At 48.3% G+C, this 22,193-nt stretch overlaps 1 protein-coding gene across 1 annotated transcript in view; it reads right to left on the bottom strand.

The window, feature by feature from the left end:
• Window positions 1–9,093: 9,093 nt before the first annotated feature.
• The window catches only part of ARID3C (AT-rich interaction domain 3C), a 112,904-nt gene continuing 99,804 nt past the window's right edge, over window positions 9,094–22,193 (bottom strand). Inside the window, exons 4-8 of the mRNA XM_083702803.1 lie at window positions 17,987–18,170; window positions 16,905–17,149; window positions 14,891–15,160; window positions 11,045–11,134; window positions 9,094–10,065 (exon numbers count right to left, since the gene is read on the bottom strand). Coding sequence (XP_083558929.1) covers window positions 9,929–10,065; window positions 11,045–11,134; window positions 14,891–15,160; window positions 16,905–17,149; window positions 17,987–18,170 — 926 coding nt within the window. The 3' untranslated portion in view covers window positions 9,094–9,928. The remainder of the gene's footprint in view (window positions 10,066–11,044; window positions 11,135–14,890; window positions 15,161–16,904; window positions 17,150–17,986; window positions 18,171–22,193) is intronic.

Raw genomic sequence — 22,193 nt, 5'->3', positions numbered from 1 at the left:
AACATCAAACATTAAAGGCTTCCCTAAACAGGGCTGCCTTCAGATGTCTTCTAAAAGTCAGATAGTTATTTTTTTCCTTGACATTTGAAGGGAGGGTGTTCCACAGGCAGGGCGCCACTACCAAGAAGGCCCTCTGCCTGCACCACTCCGGCAAGACAGCCCATGGGCAGGTAGGGTCTCAGCCTGCGTACCAGATGGAGCTGGTAAACAGCTGCCCTGGACACAGAATTGTCCTCCATTGTCCAAAATGACTCCCAGGCTGTGCACCTGGTCCTTCAGGGGCACAGTGACCCCATTCAGGACCAGGGAGTCCTCCACACCTGTCCGCCCCCTGTCCTCCAAAAACAGTACTTCTGTCTTGTCAGGATTCAACCTCAACCCGTTAGCCGCCATCCATCCTCCAACCGCCTCCAGGCACTCACACAGAACCTTCACCGCCTTCACTGGTTCTGATTTAAAAGAGAGGTAGAGCTGGGTATCATCAGAGAGGTCTCTTTGATGCTGCAAACACAGCAAAAGCAGTGGGGCAGACAGCTGTTATAGATTAGAATGCCTTGGCCAAGCTGAAACTGCAGGAACAGATACTGTTATTACGAGGGTTATGACCTATAAAGCCCTACACGGCTTAGGTCCAGGATATCTGAAGACTGTATCCTCCCATACAGACCTGTCCAGGCTCCAAGAACTTTGGGGGAAGCCCTTCTCTTGTTCCTGCCACTCTCTCGGGAATGTTTCATGGGGATGTGGGACAGGGTCTTTGAGCTGGTGGCCACTTCAAGGCAACTTTGGAACTCCCTCCTTAGAGAAGGCAAACTGACTCCCTCCTCGTTCTCCCTCTACCAGCAGACGAAGCCTCTTTTATTCTACCAGGCCTATTTTTTAAGGAAACGGTATTTAAATAGTTCTGTGCTGGTTTTATTATCTGTATTCTAATATAATATTTATATTTGTTCCAATAGTGTTTTGTTGCTTTTTAACTATTATCTTTTATGCTGTTGCGAACTACAACCCACATCAGTCCCGGCCAGCACAGCTTGGAGGGCACTAGCTAGCATTGCTGAGTGTTGTGCTAGACGATCCTTTGCGTACCTTCCAACTCTGCCAGCGTGGTGTAGTGGTTAAGAGTGGTGGACTCGTAATCTGGTGAACCGCGTTTGATTCCCTGCTCCTCCACCTGCAGCTGCTGGGTGACCTTGGGCCAGTCACACTTCTTCGGAGTCTCTCAGCCCCACTCACCTCACAGAGTGTTTCTTGTGGGGGAGGAAGGGAAAGGAGATTGTTAGCCGCTTTGAGACTCCTTCAGGTAGTGATAAAGCGGGATATCAAATCCAAACTCCTCTTCTTCTTCTTCTTCTTCTTCTTCTTCTGCAATTCTATGATTCTAGGTAAGTAAAGACTACAACAGTCTGGCTTTGGGTGTCTTACGGCCTCAGCTGGTCATTCTCCTCCACCCCCAGCCAAGAGATCTCTCTTTCTGGTTTCCTGGCTCAGCCACTTTCTGTTTTCTTTTCTTTTCTTTTTTCTTACAAAACAAAAATACTTTAATACCTTTAAAATCCAATTTCTTTTAAAATCATTCATGAAAAAAGGTTTGAGTCAGAGTTCACACCTCAATTAGTCAATAATAATAATAATAATAATAATAATAATAATAATAATAATAAATTTTATTTATAGCCCGCCCTCCCCAGCCGAAGCCGGGCTCAGAGCGGCTAACAACAATAAAATGATAAAACATTATAAAATCATTTCATTATAAAATTAATTCCAATCAGATTAATGGCAACCATTGAGCTAGAGTTCTGTGAGGATTGCCAAAGGAGGGGGTCAGACTGTGCCCTGGCCAAAGGCCTGGTGGAACAGCTCCATCTTGCAGGCCCTATGGAAAGATGTCAAGTCCCACAGGGCCCTGGTCTCTTGTGACAGAGCGTTCCACCAGATCGGAGCCACAGCTGAAAAAGCCCTGGCTCTGGTTGAGGCCAGCCTAACCTCCCTGTGGCCTGGGACCTCCAAGATGTTTTGTTTGAAGACCATAAGGTCCTCTGTGGGACATGCCAGGAGAGGCGGTCCCGTAATCTTGGGTTGAGTGAGTGTTTTCAAGGACTGTGGCTGGATAGGAAAGCCTTTTAATGTTTGATATTTTATTTTGTTCTTATATACACTGCAAGCCACCCAGAGTGGCTGGGGCAACCAAGGACTCAGCTGTACAGCTGCAAAAATAACGTGGCTGCCAAGACCTTATAACACCAGTTCTGAAAGACCTACATTGGCTCCCAGCACATTTCTGGCCACAATTCAAAGTGTTGGTGCTGATATTGAAAGCCCTAAACAGCCTTGGCCTAGTATACCTGAAGGAGCATCTCTACCCTGGACACTGAGGTCCAGCTCTGAGGGCCTTCAGGCAGTTCCCTCATTGTGAGAAGTGAGGGCCTTCTGGCGGTTCCCTCCCTGCGAGAAGTGAGGTTACAGGGAACCAGGCAGAGGGCCTTCTCAGTGGTGGCACCAGCCCTCTCATCAGATGTCAAGGAAATAAACAACTATCTAACTTTTAGAAGACACCTGATGGCAGCCCTGTTTCGGGAAGTTTTTAATGTTTGATCTTTTATCGTGTTTTTAATACTCTGTTGGGAGAATATTGTCATGATTGTTATGTTTTAAGTGCATTATACAAATGTGACACTAGATGGCGATAGTGAGCTTATGGCGAATTCAATATATATTTTTAAAAACTTTTTTTTAAAAAAAGCAATTTCATTGCATATTTTTTTAAAAAAATAATACGTGTCTAGATTCCACCCCAGTCAGATGGGTGGGATATAAATAGTAAAATCATAATTAATTAATTAATTAATTAAAATTAATAAAATTAATTAATAAAAGGTGGACTAATGGTCCGGCTGTCTCTAAGGCTGCACCCTTTGTTCCCAGCAGTGCTGCCAGGGACATGATGGAAGGTGATGAAGCGAGATGAGCGGACCACACAGCGATAGGCAAGATCTGCTGTGAGCAGGCTGCTTGTCTAGGAGGATGGGGGTGGCTCAAGAGGAAACTTGGGGGGGTGCGGCTGACACTGACACCCCCCAGCACCTGCCCCCCTCTCCCTAACACCACAGATGGCCCTAAATGGGGCAATCTGCCTCTGCTGCCGTTTCATCTTATGGTACGGCTTCAATGCACCGATTCCCCACTTTCAGAGCTTTCCCACTTGAGAAATGGAGGCCTGGGCTTCTGCACTTCTGCCCCCACCCCTAAAAAGTGAGCAGGACTCTTCTTTTGGCCCAGCACAGAAAAATGCAGCTGGAACAAGGTGAGGGGCAGACCAGAGAGGAGGCAGGTAACTCAATTTGAACTTCGCCTGATCTTTTATTCCCCTTCCTTTCCTCCCTCTCCCCTTTTTATGAAGATTACCCGCTCTGGGATCCCACAGCTAATTCTCCCCTGGTCTCCTCGCTGGCCCAAATAGGACTAATTTAGCCAGCTAGCCCTGGTGATCATCTAATGTTTATTGGATGGATTTCCCCCCTAAATTGATTTCTGAATTCTGAATTTATTGTTATTCACGTTTTATACTGTATTTTATGCTGGTTTTTGTTGCATCAATTGTTTTAAATTTGTTGTTAGCTGCCTTGAGCCCGGTTTTCTGAACCGGGAAGGGCGGGGTACAAATAAAAAAATATTATTATTATTATCCCCTGGTTTATTTTAAAAGGAAGGACTTGCTCATTTCAGATTGCCTGTGCTTAGCAATGCTCCCAGCTGCAAGGCAGTGCACTAGGCAGCAGTCCCAGGGTTGTTGTTGTTTTTTTAAAAAAAATTTTGATGTTTTATTATGCTCATCTATTTTTGCTGCAAGCCCCTCAGAATGGCTGGGGCAACCCACTCAGATGGGTGGGGTACGAGTAATAAAATTTGTATTATTAGATGTAGCTCAGTTTCAGAGCAGCATCTTAAAAAGCAGAGACATCACCTTGTCGACAAAGGTCCGTATAGTTCAAGCTATGGTTTTCCCTATAGTGATGTATGGAAGTGAGAGCTGGACCATAAGGCAAGGCTGATCACCGAAGAATGGTTGCTTTTGAATTCTGGTGCTGGAGGAAACTCTTGAGAGTCCCATGGACTGCAAGAAGACCCAACCTCTCCATTCTGAAGGAAATCAGCCCTGAGTGCTCACTGGAAGGACAGATCCTGAAGCTGAGGCTCCAAGACTTTGGCCACCTCATGAGAAGAGAAGACTCCCTGGAAAAGACCCTGATGTTGGGAAAGATGGAGGGCGCAAGGAGAAGGGGACGACAGAGGACGAGATGGTGGGACAATGTTCTCGAAGCTACCAGCATGAGTTTGACCAAACTGCGGGAGGCAGTGGAAGACAGGAGGGCCTGGCGTGCTCTGGTCCAGGGGGTCACCAAGAGGCGGACACGACTAAACAACAACAAACAGTTTCAGAGTCCCAAATTCAAATCCCACTGGCAGCCCCAAGTACAGTTGTGGGGGGGAGGACTCTTCCTGAAACCCTGGAGCAGGGGTCAGCAAACTTTTTCAGCAGGGGGCCGTTCCACTGTCCCTCAGACCTTGTGGGGACCAGACTATATTTAGAAGGGGGGAAATGAACAAATTCCTATGCCCCACAAATAACCCAGAGATGCATTTTAAATAAAAGGACACATTCTACTCGAGTACCGTATTTTTCACTCTATAGGATGCACAGGACCATAGGATGCACCTTGTTTTAGAGGGGGAGAACAGGGGGGGGGAATTCTCCCCCTCTCTGCTTAGTGCCCCTTCAGCGAAGTGGCAGGAGAAATGGAGCCCCTTCCATTTCTCCTCCCGCTTCGCTGAAGGGGCGCTGCGAAGAGAGGGAAAACTGTGCAGCGCCTCTCCAGCGAAGCGAAGTCTGGACAGCAAGAGGGATCGGTATGCACCAACCCCTCTCACTCTCCAGGCTTCAGGCGGCTATCCACAAGCCTTCGAAGCGCAGTGGGAACTCCTGCTGTGCTCCGAAGGCTTGAGGGTAGGTGCCTGAAGCCTCCGGAGCGCAGTGGGAGTTCCCCCTGCGCTCCGGGGGCTTCAGGTGGCTTCAGCGAAAGCTACGCAAAGCCTCCAGAGCGTGGGGGGAGCTCTCCCTCTGCACTTCGGAGGCTTTGCGTTGCTATCGCTGAAGCCAAGGAGCCTGCATTCGCTCCATAAGATGCACACACATTTCCCCTTCATTTTTGAGGGGGGAAAAGTGTGTCTTATAGAGCAAAAAATACGGTAAAAACATGTTGATTCCTGGACTGTCCACAGGACGTATTTAGAAGGCGAATGGGCCGCATCCGGCCCCCGGGCCTTAGGTTGCCTACCCATATCCTGGAGAGTTGCTGTCAGTCAGTGTCGACAATACTGAGCTTGGTGAAACAATGGGCTGCCCCCCCCCATAAGGCAGCTTTCACTTTCTTCCCAAGATGCAGAATGTATGAGAGTCAGTATATAGAGCAGTAAGTCGTGTGGTCACCCATCTGTGATTCTAGAGCAGCGTCACACCAAGAGAGCCAAATCTTGTATGATTTCTCAGAATATATACACAAAGTTTCAAATGTGGTGACAATAATAATAGAACACCACCAGAAACTGGCTTATAAGTATAAAACCAAATTTACTAGAATAATAGCTAGAATAGAGATAGACTTGTAACCGTTCAAACAACAAACATACTAAGGTGCCATGTGCAAGACAAAGCCTGGAGATATTGTAAACATGGAGTGGATAAAAGTACAACTCTATCTTAGCAAGTTACATGTGCAGTAAACGTTACACAGACTGGGTAAATGAACCGTTCAACAAGTCCATTCACAGGACGGCAACCCCGTGCCGCCACAACGGCAAGGGTAGCACACTGGAGAATATGAAGAAGTTTTTCAAAGCTGTTTTTCAAAGATTGAACTGGAGGAGATGTTCTTCAATGGGTCTTGAGTTGGAAACACAAAGCCGTATACAGTGGTACCTCGGGTTACAGACGCTTCAGGTTACAGACGGTTCAGGTTACAGACTCCACTAACCCACAAATAGTACCTCGGGTTAAGAACTTTGCTCCAGGATGAGAACAGAAATCGTGCGGCGGCGGTAGGAAGCCCCATTAGCTAAAGTGGTGCTTCAGGTTGAGAACAGTTTCAGGTTAAGAACGGACCTCCAGAACGAATTAAGTACTAAACCCGAGGTACCACTGTACATGGATCAATTACGGGATTTGCCTTAGCATGTTTGTTGTTTGAATACTTATAAGCCAGTTTGTGGTGTTGTTGTTGAGCTCTCAGAATGTCTAGTTTGGCCCTGATCAGAGGAACCTTCCAGCAATAGCTCAGCTGATAATGCCAAGGTTGCAGGTTTGATCCCCGTAAGGGACAGCTGCATATTCCTGTCTTTCCAGGGGGTTGGAATAGATGCTCCTCAGGGTCGCTTCCAAATCTACAATTCTATGATTCCAAGTTGCCAATATGAACAGACCCAAAATCTGTGGGGAAAGGCAGCAAGACAAACAGAAGAGACCAGCGTTTTATTGCAAGTGTATTGTGCAAGATGTCATCCATGCAACCGTTGTGTATTTGTGGTGGGTTTACACTGAGCCATCCACACACTAGTCTGTTTTCATTGTGGTTCTCCCCCAATTTGTTGCATTATTGCTGCCCAGAGAAACGCTTTTGCACTTGGCAATGAGTTTTTCCCCCACTCTTGAAATTTTGCAGGGGCAAACAGAATGGAACGGGGGATCGTGTAGAACAGCCCTGATAACATTGCAAGCACAAATAATCAGGAATGCACAATATAAAAAGGAGAGGGGCCCTTTCTCTGGATTCCCCCGCCCTGGAATTGAATTGCAACCAAAGTCTCAGGGTGATCTTAATGCCACCACCTCCGAAACACAGAGAAATAGCATTCTTTCTGTTTACTTGCCGTGGAAAGGGGCAATGATGTTGCTGTAAATCACCTCTGATGCTCAAGACAAGACGGGGAAACCCATAAATGAAAATGACATCCCAGGACAATGGTGTGGAAGCATCATTGTGTGTGCTGTACATTTAATTGTGATAGTCTAGCAGGCACTAAGAAAGGGGGCAAATCCATTCTGGCCAGTAGCCTTGGCTGCCTCCATCAATTTGTCTCAAGCCCTTTTTTAAAACCACATGTATAGCCCACCTTTCCTCCAAGCACAAGTAGTTCTCCTTTTCCTCCTCTAATCTCCGCAACAACAACCCTGTGAGGTAGGCTTGTCTGAGAGACCGTGGCTGGCCCAAGGTGGCTGGCCTAGTGAGCTTCATATTCGAATCCTGGTCTCCCAGTTCCTAGTCTGACACTCTGTTACACCAGTCTCTTTCAAATTCACCCAAGCTCATGTCTTTGCGGGGGCCAATTCCATAGTGTGTGTGATAGTCAATGTGCAGAAAGACTCATTTTTCTAGCATGAGCCGGATCCTGCAGTTCCACTGCTGTTTATATCTCCCCTTTTTATTTCCAAGTGCTCTTCTGTTCCATCCCATCATTAAGGTTCGTCGGCTACCTGAGTTAGCTGCCCCAAGGCGCCCAGGCATGAAATGTTGGGGCATATTCTATCAATAAATGGTGTTACAAGCATTTATGTTTTTATTTATTGAACATGGGCTGGGCAGTAGAGAACCTCTTTTGCTGGTCAAAGGTTACAGGTTCTCAGTTCTTGATCACCCAACAGTTTAAGGGATCAGGCCGAGAGGGGGCGACCCTCAGAGCAACCGGGGAGAAGGGGGCAGGTTGTTGCTGTGAAACATCACTCGTCTCCGACGCATCTTTTAAAAGTATTTCTGCTTTTATTTCCATCTCATCGGTACTTGCATTCATTCCCCTGAGCGCCAGGACCCAGCTCCCGACTCAGTGCGCTGGATCGACTCCAAAAACAGACAAGGAAGGGGGAAAGGGAGGGGGGGGGAAGCAGGAGGGAGCAGTAGCAGCAGCAGGAAGGGTCGGAAAAGCACCACCTAGACACAAAGAGCAAAGGGGTTGTCTGGAGCTGCCAGGAAAAGGAGGACAGAAAACGAGAGACAAGACATGAGCTCGCCGGCCACCTCCATTCCCACGGCGGAAGAACCAAGTGCCCAAATGCATCCCATCTTTGGTAGAAGAGCTTAAAAACAGTCACGCCACCCGCAGTCCCGTCCTCTGCCCATGTCTGCATTTCCCAGAGAGTCCTGAAAGGTCCTTTTCCGGAGGCAGCATCTGTCTGGGAAGATGAAATCTCAGGCAACAAGTGGCTCAGCAGGGAAGAGGAGAGTTTCTTTGGTCAAAAGCACAGGATTGTTTCAAAACAAACCAAAAGCCAAGCTCCCGTCGGCTACAGAATCAGTAGCAGCGGAAGCAGGCAGAGTCACCAGCTTGTCTGGCCTGCCTCTCCCCAAACCCACCCCCACTTCCCCCCGTTGGCACATTTTTCAAAAGAACATGAGGTAGATGAACTCGATCCCTTCTTTGGTACGTCTCTATAAACCTTGCACGGTCGCAAAAAGAGATTCCCCGACACCCCACCCGGACCCCCACCCCTCCAGTGATTCCAAAGAATTGTCCCCCCAACCCAACCCACCCCTGCTCCCCACCCCCGATGGCAGCCTAACCAGGGGGAGAGGCAAGCCCAGCCTGTCCCCAACCGGCTCCCCAAGGGTGGCAACGAGGAAAGTGCGCCAAGGTCAGCTACCCGTCGGCCCATGTGCCGGGCTTGCTCCCCAATGGAGGGCGCGTTGCACGAGGGGAAAGGAGAGGCACCCGTGTTGGGCTGGCAAAGCAAGGAGGGGAAAGGATGGAAGTGACTAGCGGGCATCACCAAGGCACCTTGCAGAGGGTACCACGTTTGGGGAAGCGTTGGGTGCCACAGCGGCGGGGGGAGGGGCGAGAAAAAGCAATTTCTACAATCAAGTGCAACTCATCTATAGCCCCAACCCTGGAAGCTGCTGTCTTATTCCTGAAATGCTCCACTTCCATCACCCGCCTCGCCTGCCCGTTCTTTGATTCCATGCCACCTTCTCCTGCCACCTTGGCCTCCATCCCTTTGGCTTCCTCTCCCACATCCACCCCCTTCCCTTCTTGCTATCGCTAAACTCAACGCCAGGCTTGGGGTTCTGCGCACCTCGCATCTCCCCCAAGTGCTTTTGATGCCCCACAGTTGTGGTTTGGAAAGGGCAAGAGACGCCGTCAACGGAAGGGAGAGGAGGGCCACTGTGTGTGAGAGAGAATGTCCTGGGTGACGCGGACCAGGCCTTAGAGGCCAAATCCACCCTCCTGGGCCTCTCTCCCTGGCCCCTGAGACTCTCCCCTTGCCAGTTCTGCTCCATGCCCCTCTTGAGTGCCTGGCGATGCCTCTTTTCTCACCTGCACGTGGGCGCAGAGACCTCTGGCACCTGTGTGCCTGGAATGATGCCCAGCAGTGCTGAGGCCCCATCCACCTCTGCCCCTGGCATCCCCCAGCCTGGCATGGGGCAGGCGAGAGCGAGGCCTCAGTCTCATGAGGGCTGCCCAGCCCTGAGCGATGTCCTGTCGAAGATGTGAGGTGTTGTGTGTGCGAACAGCATGCTTGTGCTGGGTATACAACTGTGCGTGTTTGACAGGGGAGGGGAGCGGATGCAGGAAGCAGCCGTACCCGCCGCTGAGTCTTCTCCAGAGTCCAGAGTCCAGCCTCGAGGTCTCCCCAACCTCCTCCTCCTTCTCCAAGTCCCCTCAAGTCCTCTCCAAAGCTCTCTGCTCAAGCGTCTCGTTCCATCCTGCCCAGAAATCCCACCCCCCAGGAAAGGATGGGGCTGCAGCACCCAGCCCCACTCAGCCGCAAGCCTGGGTGCCCTCTGCTGGGCCCTGGCACAGGGCAACTGTGGCGTTGTCTCTGCTGCCCGAGGTCACCAGGTCGAGGGGTGGAGGCAGGAGGCTCTCGGGACGTCTGCCCTCACGGCGAAGTGCTGGCCGGAGTGTGGCTCCGTGGCGCCGTGGACAGCAGCTGGCTCTGCGAGGTCACGGGGCTGCTGTGGCTGTGGGCACTCGGGGTGCTGCCGGCGACGCCAGACCTACGGGCAAACAGCACACCTGTTGGGAGAAGAGAGGCCAAGGTTACAGCGGTTCCCATCTGCCGCAGAGGAGGTCCTTACACAAAAGAAAATCCCTGAAACGAGAAATAATCGACTACAGAATTGAATTAAATAACAAAAATATAAAAAAAATTAAGGAAAGATTAAGCTAGAATTCAACAAAGACTTAACGAGATGCCGGCTACAAAACTCGTTTCAGTGAACTAATCTGTTTCCTCAGAAGGAAATAAAGAAATTATAAACCTTAAATGATTTTAAGTGATATCAAACAAACTCAAGAGCAGGGCTATAATGTTTTGAGTTTGCTGGAAATCATTTAAGGTTTATAATGTTCTCTTAAATAGGGCTATGTTTAAAACTTGTCATTGAGGTTTTCATACCTTTTTTGTAAACTCAAGGAAGCGTTTCAGCCCTGCTCTTGAGTTTGTTTGATATCACTTAAAATCATTTATCTGCCTGAATCTGCCGACATTAGGCTTCTACCTAAGAGATCACAGCTGAAAAGCAGACAGGTAAATAGCAAATCTAGGGCACATTGGTGCCCAGTCACTGCCCAGAAGGCTCCTGCACTGCCCTCGTCCTCAGCTCAGTCTCTGCAAGCCATAAGGGCTAGAAACTTGACTTTTCGTATTATTTACAAAACGGAGAAAGGCAGGTTTCTGCCGGAGAGGCCGGACAAGCAGGCCAGCGCAGGAGGACCCCAGGTGAGCGTAACATGCCAGGGCACTCGAATTCAGGTACAACCTGTCCAAAATTGCTAGCTGGGTGCCTGGCATTCCTCGCATGCATTCTTGCCCCTACCTGGGCAAAGGACAGTCTCTTGCACACTGCAGGCCCCGCGACTTCACAATGATGGATTTTATCGTAGCAAAGACATCAGGGTCGGAGGGAAAGGTCGTCAGCTGGGCCGCAGCTATAACTTATTGGATTTCCCGGCTGCAATTACACGGGTGAAGCAGCCCCCCCTTTCTATTTACCTGTGTAGACAACTCCATTTATTTCTATTGACATGTTGATACTGCTAATGCCATTGCTGGACAGGTTCAATGCTGCATCCTGTCTGTCATCTGGAAGGGGAGAAGAAAATGCCAATAGAGGGATTTCAGGAGAGAGAGGCGGGGAAGATGGAGCCCAGAGCCAGCCCTGCACAACTTTGCACAACCCAAGCCCGTTGTTTGATTGGCGGCTGCTCATCAAAGTGAGACGGGCCGGCAGCTCACAGCTCAAGTCCCTGTGGCAAAGCGGCTCAGAGACTCTTCTGCAAACCAGGAAGCCTTGGGTTCAAATCTCACCTCTGCCACTAAGTCAGCCTTACTCACCCATCTCAGAAGTTTTTCCCCCTTCATTTTTTAATTAACATATAAAACATATACATTTACACAATACACATACATAACACACTACCTTATTTTCATAACATAAAACATACCTAGGTAAAGGTAAAGGGGCCCCTGACCATTAGGTCCAGTCGCTGACAACTCTGGGGTTGCGGCGCTCATCTCGCTTTATTGGCCGAGGGAGCCGGCATACAGCTTCCGGGTCATGTGGCCAGCAGCGCAGGGAAATGCCGTTTACCTTCCCACCAGAGCGGCACCTATTTATCTACTTGTACTTTAACGTGCATTTGAACTGCTAGGTTGGAAGGAGCAGGGACTGAGCAACGGGAGCTCACCCCGTCGCGGGGATTCAAACCGCCGACCTTCTGATCAGAAAGTCCTAGGCTCTGTGGTTTAACCCACAGCACCACCCGCATCCATAAAAACATACCTAAATTACTCTATATAATACCTACCTATACTGTACATATCAACATACCTACACACCTAGCCCACACCAAGTGACTTGACTTCCAGCCGTTCTTGTTATGCTACTTTATTTTTCCAACACATCTCGTTATTTCTTTAATCTCTTCTTCTATCTAGACTTTGCTCTCCTTTCACTCTCGTCATTTTCTGGATTCACTCAGTATCTGTCAGAAATTCTACTTTTTCCGCATAAATTTTGATGTATTCCTTAAAGATAGCCCCCTCCCTATTCACGTTTTGTACCATATCTCCTTTTATCCTCCCTGTTAGTTCGGCAATATGGAAGTATTCCATCATTTTAGATAACCTGTCTGTTTTAGTTGGGACACTGCTGCTTTTCCAATTTTTGGCTGTCAGTAACCTTGCCGCCGTAGTTGCATACATAAATATTGCTCTGACCGTTCTTTTTATTTCCTCTGACATAATTCCTAGGAGAAAGGATTCTGGTTTTTCCCCCAAATGAAAATCTAAACATCTTTTTCAGTTCGTTATAGATATTTTCCCAGAATCCCACTATCTCTTTGCACTCCCACCACATACGTAGAATGGTTCCTGGCTCATCTCAGAAGTTTTAAATCGTTGTTGTTCATTTTTCTCTGCAATAATTGTATAGTTTTGTCTTTTGAGAGTCAGTGTGTTGTAGTGGTTAAGAGCAATAGACTCATAATCTGGGGAACCGGGTTCGCATCTCCGCTCCTCCACATGCAGCTGCTGGGTCACCTTGGGCCAGTCACACTTCTCTGAAGTCTCTCAGCCCCACTCACCCCACAGAGTGTTTGTTGTGGGGCAGGAAGGGAAAAGGAGAATGTTAGCCACTTTGAGACTCCTTAAGGTAGTGATAAAGCGGGATATCAAATCCAAACTCTTCAAATCCAAACTTCTTTTTGGTACAGTGGTACCTCAGGTTAAGTACTCAATTCGTTCTGGAGGTCTGTTCTTAACCTGAAACTGTTCTGAACCTGAAGCACCACTTTAGCTAATGCGGCCTCCTGCTGCTGCTGTGCCACCGGAGCCCTATTTCTATTCTTATCCTGAAGCAAAGTTCTTAACTTGAAGCACTATTTCTGAGTTAGCAGAGTGTGTAACCTGAAGCGTATGTAACCTGAAGCGTATGTAACCCGAGGTACCACTGTAAACCGCTTTGGGCAGGTGGCTTCCACAAGCAAGCGGTGGGTAAATTTTGTGATATAGGTAAATAAGGAAGTAATCTTTCTTCACCTACCATATGGGGGTAATACTGATCTACCTTGCACAATAATGGCTATGAAGCGCTTTGAAGAGGCTTGAAGTGTGATGCAAAACGTAGCTTAACAACGGGAGCTGAGAATCCTCAAGAAACATCATTTTTGCAAAGTTGATTCTAGCATGTGTGCTCTGTTTTATAGATCCTTGCTGAGAGGAGTCTGTTTCTTGGATGAACGGACCCCCAGAATAACCTCCCCAGCACTGTCAGCGATGGCCCTGCTCTCCGGAAGCACAGTTCACTTCCACGCTATCAAAATCACTGGCAAAATAAAGTGTGCAAGTTCCCTTCCTGCACAATTTCACCTGCTTTCTTAACTTACTAATTTCTCCACACCCGTTCCTACCCAGACACATTCACTGGGGTGCAAAAGTGTTTCTCCAAAGTCAAAGAATCCTAGAATTGCAGAGTTGCGAGGGACCCCCAAAGGCCATCTAGTCCAACCTGCTGCAATAGAGGAATCTCAGCTCAAGAACTAGGTGTCCCAGGGTCCATTCAAACTCTACAACTCTATGATACTGCAAGATCAGAAAAAAGGAGCCTTTCTTGGTAGTTCTGCCGAAGTATTTTTTTTTTTGCTTGCAGAAGGGCCTTTTCTGTGACAGCCCCTAAGCTGTGGAACTGTAGAACACCAGGTGTGTGTTTCTGTTCAGTTTTCCACAAATGCTGAAGACACACCCCCTCTGCCTTGCCCCTTGACCCCCAAGAGGTGTGGAAAACTGTACAGGCCTACGGCCCTCGTACGTACGGGACCGCCTCTCCCAGTCTGCCCCACGGAGGACCTTAAGCTCCATAAATAGCAACACCCTAGAGGTCCTGGGCCCTAAGCCTCAACCAGAGCCAGGGCCTTTTCAACACTGGCCCCGGCCTGGTGGAACGCTCTGTCTCATGAGACCAGGGCCCTGCAGGATCTGATTTCTTTCTACAGAGTTCTTCCACCTGGCCTTTGGCTTGGAATCAACTTGATCCCCTTCCCCTCTTTCCTTTCTCCTTCTGTGATGGAACTCCTGTTTGGGGACTTCCCTGGCTTTTTTCTGGCCCACGTAGGACCAGTCTAGATAGTTGGCCTTGGTGAAGACTTGACGTTTTCATCCCCAAAAAAGTTTTTGACTTGAGTTCCTACTGAAATGAGGCTGCCTTTTAATGCTGTATCTTAATCTTGTTTTTAAGTTGTATTTCAATCAATTGTTCTATACCTGGTGTTAGCCGCCCTGAGCCCGGTCTTGGCTGGGAAAGGCGGGGTATAAATATTTTATTTATTTATTTTTATTATTATTATTATTATTATTATTATTATTATTATTATTATTATTATTATTATCAGGGCCTGCTCTGGTGACAGCAATCTGCTTTTCCAGTTCTTGCAACCATCCCTGGAACGTGTTGCTGGAGACCAGGTAATACAACGGATGATGATGAAAGCTACAGATCCCAGGCACCTCTGGACCATAGCTGTCAACCTTCCCTTTTTTTGCGGGAAATTCCCTTATTCCAGCGCCGTTTCCCGCTGCTATCCCGGATTGCTAGATATCCCGTAGACTGTCCCTGGGACAGGTGAGGCTGCTGATCCCTTATTTTCAGTTGACAGCTATGCTCTGGACACTGCCCTCTCTGGCTGAGCTGCCCCAGAGAATCCTGGGAACTGTAGTTTGGGGAGAGGTTCCCGAGACGTGTCATCCTCCTGGCACAAAACTACACTTCCCAGAATTCCCTGTGGAGAGAAGGGGTTTGCGGACACCCTTTGCGACCCAAACACGCAAAGGAATGGCTCTCACCTCCGCGGTTGTTGATCTTGATGTTGACCGGGAACTGCGACGCCATGGCCAGGAGGTTCTGCTGTAGGGCGTGCTGGACCAGGCGCTGTTGCTCCTCGGCCACCAGGGCCATCTTCTTCTCGGGGGGCTCGCCCCCCTCCAGCTTCTCCCGCAGCTGCTCCAGGGCGGCCACCTGAGACGCAGCCGCTTGCGCTGCCACCAAATGGTGCCCGGCCAAGCTGACGGGGATGGCCAGGCGGCCGGGGACCGCGGAGGAAAGGATGCTCTCCTCTGGAGGTGGGGGAGAAAAGAGAGGGGGAGGAATTGCAGAGCGTAAGAATTGCGAGGGACACCCAAAGGCCATCCAGTCCAACCCCCTGCAATACAAGGATGACCTAACCTGGGGAGAAAACAGCAAAGACTTGAGCACAGCAGAGGTGATATTTTCTGAGAATCCTCCGGAAAAACAATCTCTCCAAGGACCTGTTGATGGCATTTTACCATTGTACTGTTGAGAGTGTATTAACTTATGGTCTGTGTGTGTGGTTTGGGAGCTGCACGGTCAGGGAAAAAACAATGCTGTCCAGGGTTGTCAAGACTGCGGAGAGAATAATTGGGTGAGCTCTTCCCACCTTGGATCAAATCTATGCTTCCAGGTGCCATAAGAAAGCTGCAGAGATAGTGCAGGATAGTGCGCATCCCGGAAATGATCTCTTTCAGCTTCTGCCTTCCCCAAGAAGGTACAGGGTTATAAAGACTAGGACTAGCCGCCTGAGAAACAGTTTCTATTCAAATGTGATTTTGGTTTTAAATGCAATGTAAGGTAGTCTCTATGGGAGTATATTGTATTCAATTAAGGGGTACCAGAGTGGTTCCGCTCCTTCCTCCTGGGCTATGTTCAGAAAGTGGGGGGGGGGGATGAGTGTTCAGACCCCATGGCTCTCACTTGTGGGGTGCCTCAGAGCTCTGTCCTCTCCCCCATGCTTTTCAACATCTACATGCAGCTGCTGGGAGGTTTGGGCTGGGTGTTCATCAATATATGGATGATACCCAGGTCTACCTCTCTTTCAAATCAGAACCAGTGAAGGTGGTGAAGGTCCTGTGTGAGCGTCTGGAGACAGTTGGAGGATGGATGGCAGCTAACAGATTGAGGTTGAATCCTGACAAGAGACAAGTACAGGAGGCGGGCAGATGTGGAGGACTCCGTGGTCTTGAATGGGGTGACTGTGCCCCTGAAGGACCAGGTGCGCAGCCTGGGAGCCATTCTGGACTCACAGCTGTCCATAGAGGTGCAGGTCAATTCTATCTCCAGGGCAGCTGTCTACCAGCTCCATCTGGTACGCAGGATGAGACCCTCCCTGCCCACGGACTGTCTCGCCAGAGTGCTGCATGCTCTAGTTATCTCCCGCTTGGACTACTGCCATGCGCTCTACGTGGGGCTGCCTTTGAAGGTGACCCGGAAACTAGAACTAATCCAGAATGCGGCAGCTAGACTGGTGACTGGGAGTGGCCGCCGAGACCACATAACACCAGTCTTGAAAGACCTACACTGGCTCCCGGTACGTTTCCAAGCACAATTCAAAGTGTTGGTGCTGACCTTTAAAGCCCTAAACGGCCTCGGCCCAGTAGACCTGAAGGAGTGTCTCCAACCCCATTGTTTTGTCCGGACACTGAGGTCCAGCTCCGATGGCCTTCTGGCAGTTCCCTCACTGTGTGAAGCCAAGTTACAGGGAACCAGGCAGAGGGCCTTCTCGGTAGTGGCACCTGCCCTGTGGAACACCCTCCCGTCAGATGTCAAAGAGAACAACAACTACCAGACTTTTAGACGACATCTGAAGGCAGCCCTGTTTAGGGAAGCTTTTAATGTTTAATAGGTTATTGTATTTTAGTGTTTTGTTGGAAGCCGCCCAGAGTGGATGGGGAAACCCAGTCTGATGGGCGGGGTATAAATAAAAAATTATTATTATTAAAATACGGTAAATAACCTTTTTTGACACCTGGGAATTTCAGTCTGAGTTATGCCCAACTGCCTCACCTTTCTTGATGGTGTGCACCTGGTTGATCTGGCTGCAGTTGTGCGCAGAGATGGTGAGGGAGGGCAGCGGTATCTTGGGCGAGGCCAGGACCCCCGGCGTCCCCACCGGGGAGTAGTTGAAGAGCGTGGTCCCAAAGGCTTGCCGTCTCCCCTCCCTCCGGTTGCTGTCAATGGCGGCCTGCAGTTCGCCGGGGGAGCTGAGCGCCCGTTTCTCGCATTCGTAGGGATAGAGGTATTTCATGTACCTGGCATGCGGAGGGAGGCAGAAAGGGAGAGAGGAAGCGCGGGGTAGTGGTTAGAGTGCCAGGGTAAGGCTTCCCAAACTTTCTCTGGGCAACCCCCTCCCCTCGGTTTCATAAACTCACCCACTACCCACTAAGGAAGTCAGACTATCCTCTGCCAGGGCCTTCTCAGTTGTGGCTCCAACCTGGTGGAATGCTCTGTCCCAGAAGAGCAGGGCCCTGCAGGATTTAGCCTCCTTCCACAGGGCCTGTAAGACAGAGCTATTCCGCCTGGCCTTTAATTTGAATTCAGCCTGATCTTTTATTCTCTTTCCTTCCCTCCCTCTCCCCTTTTTATGAAGATTACCCGCTCTGGGATCCCACAGCTAATTCCCCCCGGTCTCCTCGCTGGCCCAAATAGGACTAATTCAGCCAGCTGGCCCTAGTGATCATCTAATGTTTATTGGATGGATTTTCCCCCTAAATTGATTTCTGAATTCTGAATTTATTTTTATTTAAGTTTTATACCGTATTTTATGCTGGTTTTTTTGTAGCATCAATTAAGTGTTTTAAATTTGTTGTTAGCCGCCCTGAGCCCAGTTTTCTGAACCAGGAAGGGCGGGGTATAAATAAAAAATTATTAATTATTATTATTATTACCCTATTCAGAATTGTTCAGAACAGCGATTTTCAAGACACGCTAAATAACACCATAGAATGCAAAGCAGACGTTCAAGATCCAATTAAAGCTGTTCCGTTTAATTAATTCAAGCAAACGGATGGATTTTGATTTAGCGATACCAGCTTTTCAGAGTCATTTGCACCTCCAGAGCCCCCTCGCCTTCTTCGCAAGCCACTCACTGTGTACGGAGGGTGAAAGCAGCGCTGGTGATGGAGGTGGGCAGGTTGAGGCCTTTGGTGATCTCGCGCCAGATCTTCTTGTTGATGACTTCCACCAGGCCCCCTTTCTCGGTCACCAGCCGGTACAGGGTGTAGAGATCCAGGACCTGCTTGGCCATGATGGGGATCCGGTTCACGGGAGTCCCTGGGGAGAGAGGAAATTCAAGGTTGCCAAATGTTAATGGTGGAATTGTAAAATAGTTAAAAATTACTGGGGAATGATATATAATGAAATGGAAAAAACAATGTTTAAGATAACCTTTGTTAAAAGCCCAGAAGCCTTTTGGTTAGGAATTTTAGGTCTCAAGATCTGCCAAAGGGAAAACAAAAACTTTCAATGTGTGCTACATCCACGCATAGCTGTCAACTTTTCCCTTTTCTTGCGAGGAATCCTATTCGGAATAAGGGAATTTCCCTTTAAAAAAGGGAAACGTTGACAGCTATGCATCCACGGCAAGGATGCTCTTGGCACAAAGATGGAAAAGTGATAAAACACCAACCAATGAAGAATGGAAAGAAAAGCTTATGGAATACTCTGAAATGGCAAAGCTAACTGAAAAACTTTGACATAAGGACAAAAAAAATACTTCAAGGAAGATTGGGAACCATTTACAGCTTACCTACAGAAATTAAATATACTCGGAGTCGAGAGTGGATTTCATGCTCTTTATTCAGCTCATAGTGGTGAGGAGGAATGGAAGTTCCCCCAGAATGTCTGCTTTATATACATTTACACAATGGGCCCCACGTGATTGGCTAGTTCCGGGATTCTCCTGTAGGCCAATCAGGTTGCGGATTCACTTCCACCTGGAGCTGGATTGGGTGGCTCCTGCGGACCAATCAGACTGCTGCATTCTGGACCCTATTGTTCTAGAACCAATCAGACTGCTGCATTCTGAATCCTATTGTTCTAGGACCAATCAGACTGCTACTTTTTGGATCCTATTCAACTCAGTACATAACAAGAAACAATGCAAAGAAATGGACTCATTTGCAGGTTTTGAGTAATCACTTACAATTATGGGCCCCATTACCTTCAGGAGCTGAGGGCCTCATCAAACCTAAATCCGGCTCTGAGTGGGACCGACTCCCTCGAAAGGGGCTGGACTCTCCTTGATTGGAGATTTTTAAAACAGAGGTTAGAGGGCTCAGCTGTGAGTTTGGCATTAAAGGTGTCAGACTAGATCACAATCAGGGTCGCTTCTAACTCTACAATTCTATGGTTTTATGAAGATATCAGTGGTTTGGACTGGGTCTTCAGTGCTCAATCAGAATAATCGGCTAATCAGAATAAATTGTGCAGGATTATATCTATGAATGATGGAAGGAGGCAAGGTTTCGGCTCATGCAAAAATGTCTTTTCCATGATCAGTGCAGGCTGAAGAACATAATATTTCTTATTAAATAATTTTGGCTATCACAGTATATGCCCAAGTATACGTAAAACCCCCACTGGAGTATTGTGTCCAGTTCTGGGCACCACAGTTCAAGAAGGACACTGACAAACTGGAACGTGTCCAGAGGAGGGCAACCAAAATGGTCAAAGGCCTGGAAACGATGCCTTATGAGGAACGGCTAAGGGAGCTGGGCATGTTTAGCCTGGAGAAGAGGAGCTTAAGGGGTGATATGATAGCCATGTTCAAATATATAAAAGGATGTCACATAGAGGAGGGAGAAAGGTTGTTTTCTGCTGCTCCAGAGAAGCGGACACGGAGCAATGGATCCAAACTACAAGAAAGAAGATTCCACCTAAACATTAGGAAGAACTTCCTGACAGTAAGAGCTGTTTGACAGTGGAATTTGCTGCCAAGGAGTGTGGTGGAGTCTCCTTCTTTGGAGGTCTTTAAGCAGAGGCTTGACAACCATATGTCAGGAGTGCTCTGATGGTGTTTCCTGCTTGGCAGGGGGTTGGACTCGATGGCCCTTGGGGTCTCTTCCAACTCTATGATTCTATGATTCTAAGGGTCACACTATAAATTAAGAACTTAGAAAAAGCTGTCCTGTTTTATTGAGCCCACTTGGTTCTGTGGCAAAGAAATCTTTTGTGATGTAGGATTGATTCTCTCCAGCAGAGGGAGACAAAACCAGAGGGAAAAGGCTATAAAAAATTTAAAACATCAGAGTTCTGGTTAGAAATGCAGGATTTAGAAAGACGCAGATTAACCTTTGAGATAAACTGCCTAGCACAGAGGTCAGCAGGTCAGGAATGAGGGTGCTTCCAAAGGAAAACTGAAGATAAAACACAGATTGATGAGGCTGAAATAGCAAAAACCTGGAGTGGAGCCCTATTCCTGCTTTGACATCCATTACTTGACTCTGGACTTTGCGGATCCTTCCCAGAGCGCAAGAATTAAAACGGAGTACCCATTTCCGGGGAGCCACTTGTGATGGATATAATAGTCTTGTGTGAACTGCATTAAAACAGACAGCTCACCCTCACCCCCAAAATTTACCTGCATGTGGTTCCATTCTTTACCTGCATTCAGGAAAACATGTAAAAAAAAAATTTCTTATGGATCTAGACAGCTTTTACGTCTGTCTGCAAGAGGGACAGCAGCAATTCTTTAGCTGTGATTCGGGGTTGAGCTAGATGACCTTTGGTGACCCTTCCAACACCACAGTTCTGGGATTCTTCAAAAAAATTGTTCCCACGCTTTCTGTGGCAAGAAAAACTGGGTTCTGTGCCCCGACAATTTCCATTGATACGCCTAACTTTGCTCCTTTTTAAAATCGTTTTGCATGCTTTATTTAGCAGTGTGGCGTCCTTGTGCTCATCCGTTTATTAATGCTTTTGATACGGTAGGGCATGAATTTAAGGAATCAAGGGGAAGGTGGCCTGAAAAACCACTGATCTAGCCCCATATCGCCCACAGTGATGACAGGACCTCCCACCCACAAGGCACATGCTCTGCCACTGAGCCACAGAAAGTATCTTCAAATAATAATAATAATAATAATAATAATAATAAAGTTTATTTATACCCTGCCCTCCCCAGCCAGAGCCAGGCTCAGGGCGGCTAACACCAGTAAAATTACAGTAAAAACATAATAGGGGGGAAAAACCAATTTAAAATACAGGTTAAAATACAGCCTCATTTTAAAAGTAGCTGATAGATCAAGACCATAAGGGGAGGGAAACATAAGGGTCAGACTGAGTCCAAACCAAAGGCCTGGCGGAATAGCTGTCTTGCAGGCCCTGCAGAAAGATGTCAAGTCCCGCAGGGCCCTGGTCTCTTGGGACAGAGCGTTCCACCAAGTCGGGGCCAGTACTGAAAAGGCCCTGGCCCTGGTTGAGACCAATCTAACCACCTTGCAACCTGGGACCTCCAAAATGTTGTCATTTGTGGACCTTAAGGTCCTCCGCAGGGCATACCAGGAGAGACGGTCCCGTAGGTACGAGGGTCCTGGGCCGTATAGGGCTTTAAAGGTCAAAACCAGCCCCTTAAACCTGAGCCTGTACTCCACCGGGAGCCAGTGCAGCTGGTTTAGCACTGGATGAATGTGATCCCCTGGCAAGGACCCCGTGAGGAGCCTCGCCGCGGCATTCTGCACCCGCTGGAGTTTCTGGGTCAGCTTCAAGGGCAGCCCCACATAGAGCGAGTTACAATAATCAAACCTGGATCACTGTGGCCAGATCAGGGCGAGAAAGGTAAGGGACCAACTGCTTAAAATGGCAGAGATGGAAAAATGCCCCACATTCCCAGAAAATGACTTCTACAAGAGTGCCCACGTTCCAGTGCGTGTGTGCATTGATTAGATTAGCTGGCTGCCCGCTATCTTGACAAAACAGTGTTTTGTGGCAGGATTTGAATGCAGAGCTAGACCTAGACCAAGCAGAGATGGGGATACATGCCCAAACAAATGTCCCAGGGCTTACTGCACCAGTTTTCCTCCACAAAGGGGCACTTGCTGTCTTGCTCTGGCATGCAGGTTGCATCTTTCCTTCGTCTCCTCCTCCTCTTGGTCTACTTTGCTAATTACTCACCTGCCCTCTGCGGCCCAAGCTACATGCTGCATTATCAGCTTATAAAATTGTCAGCTTGTCAGAAAGCTTGTTAATCTCGTTCCGGCTCCCTCTGGAAATGTTTTACGATAATCGCTTCCGTTCTTGACAGAGCGGTTTCTATTAAGGGGCACCGGCGGCAAGAGGTGGCCAGCGTCCCAGAGG

This window comes from Podarcis gaigeae (assembly GCF_964106915.1).
Source record: "Podarcis gaigeae genome assembly, chromosome: 11".
In the NCBI taxonomy this organism is placed as follows: domain Eukaryota; kingdom Metazoa; phylum Chordata; class Lepidosauria; order Squamata; family Lacertidae; genus Podarcis; species Podarcis gaigeae.
This window is presented reverse-complemented; position numbering and strand designations above follow the sequence as displayed.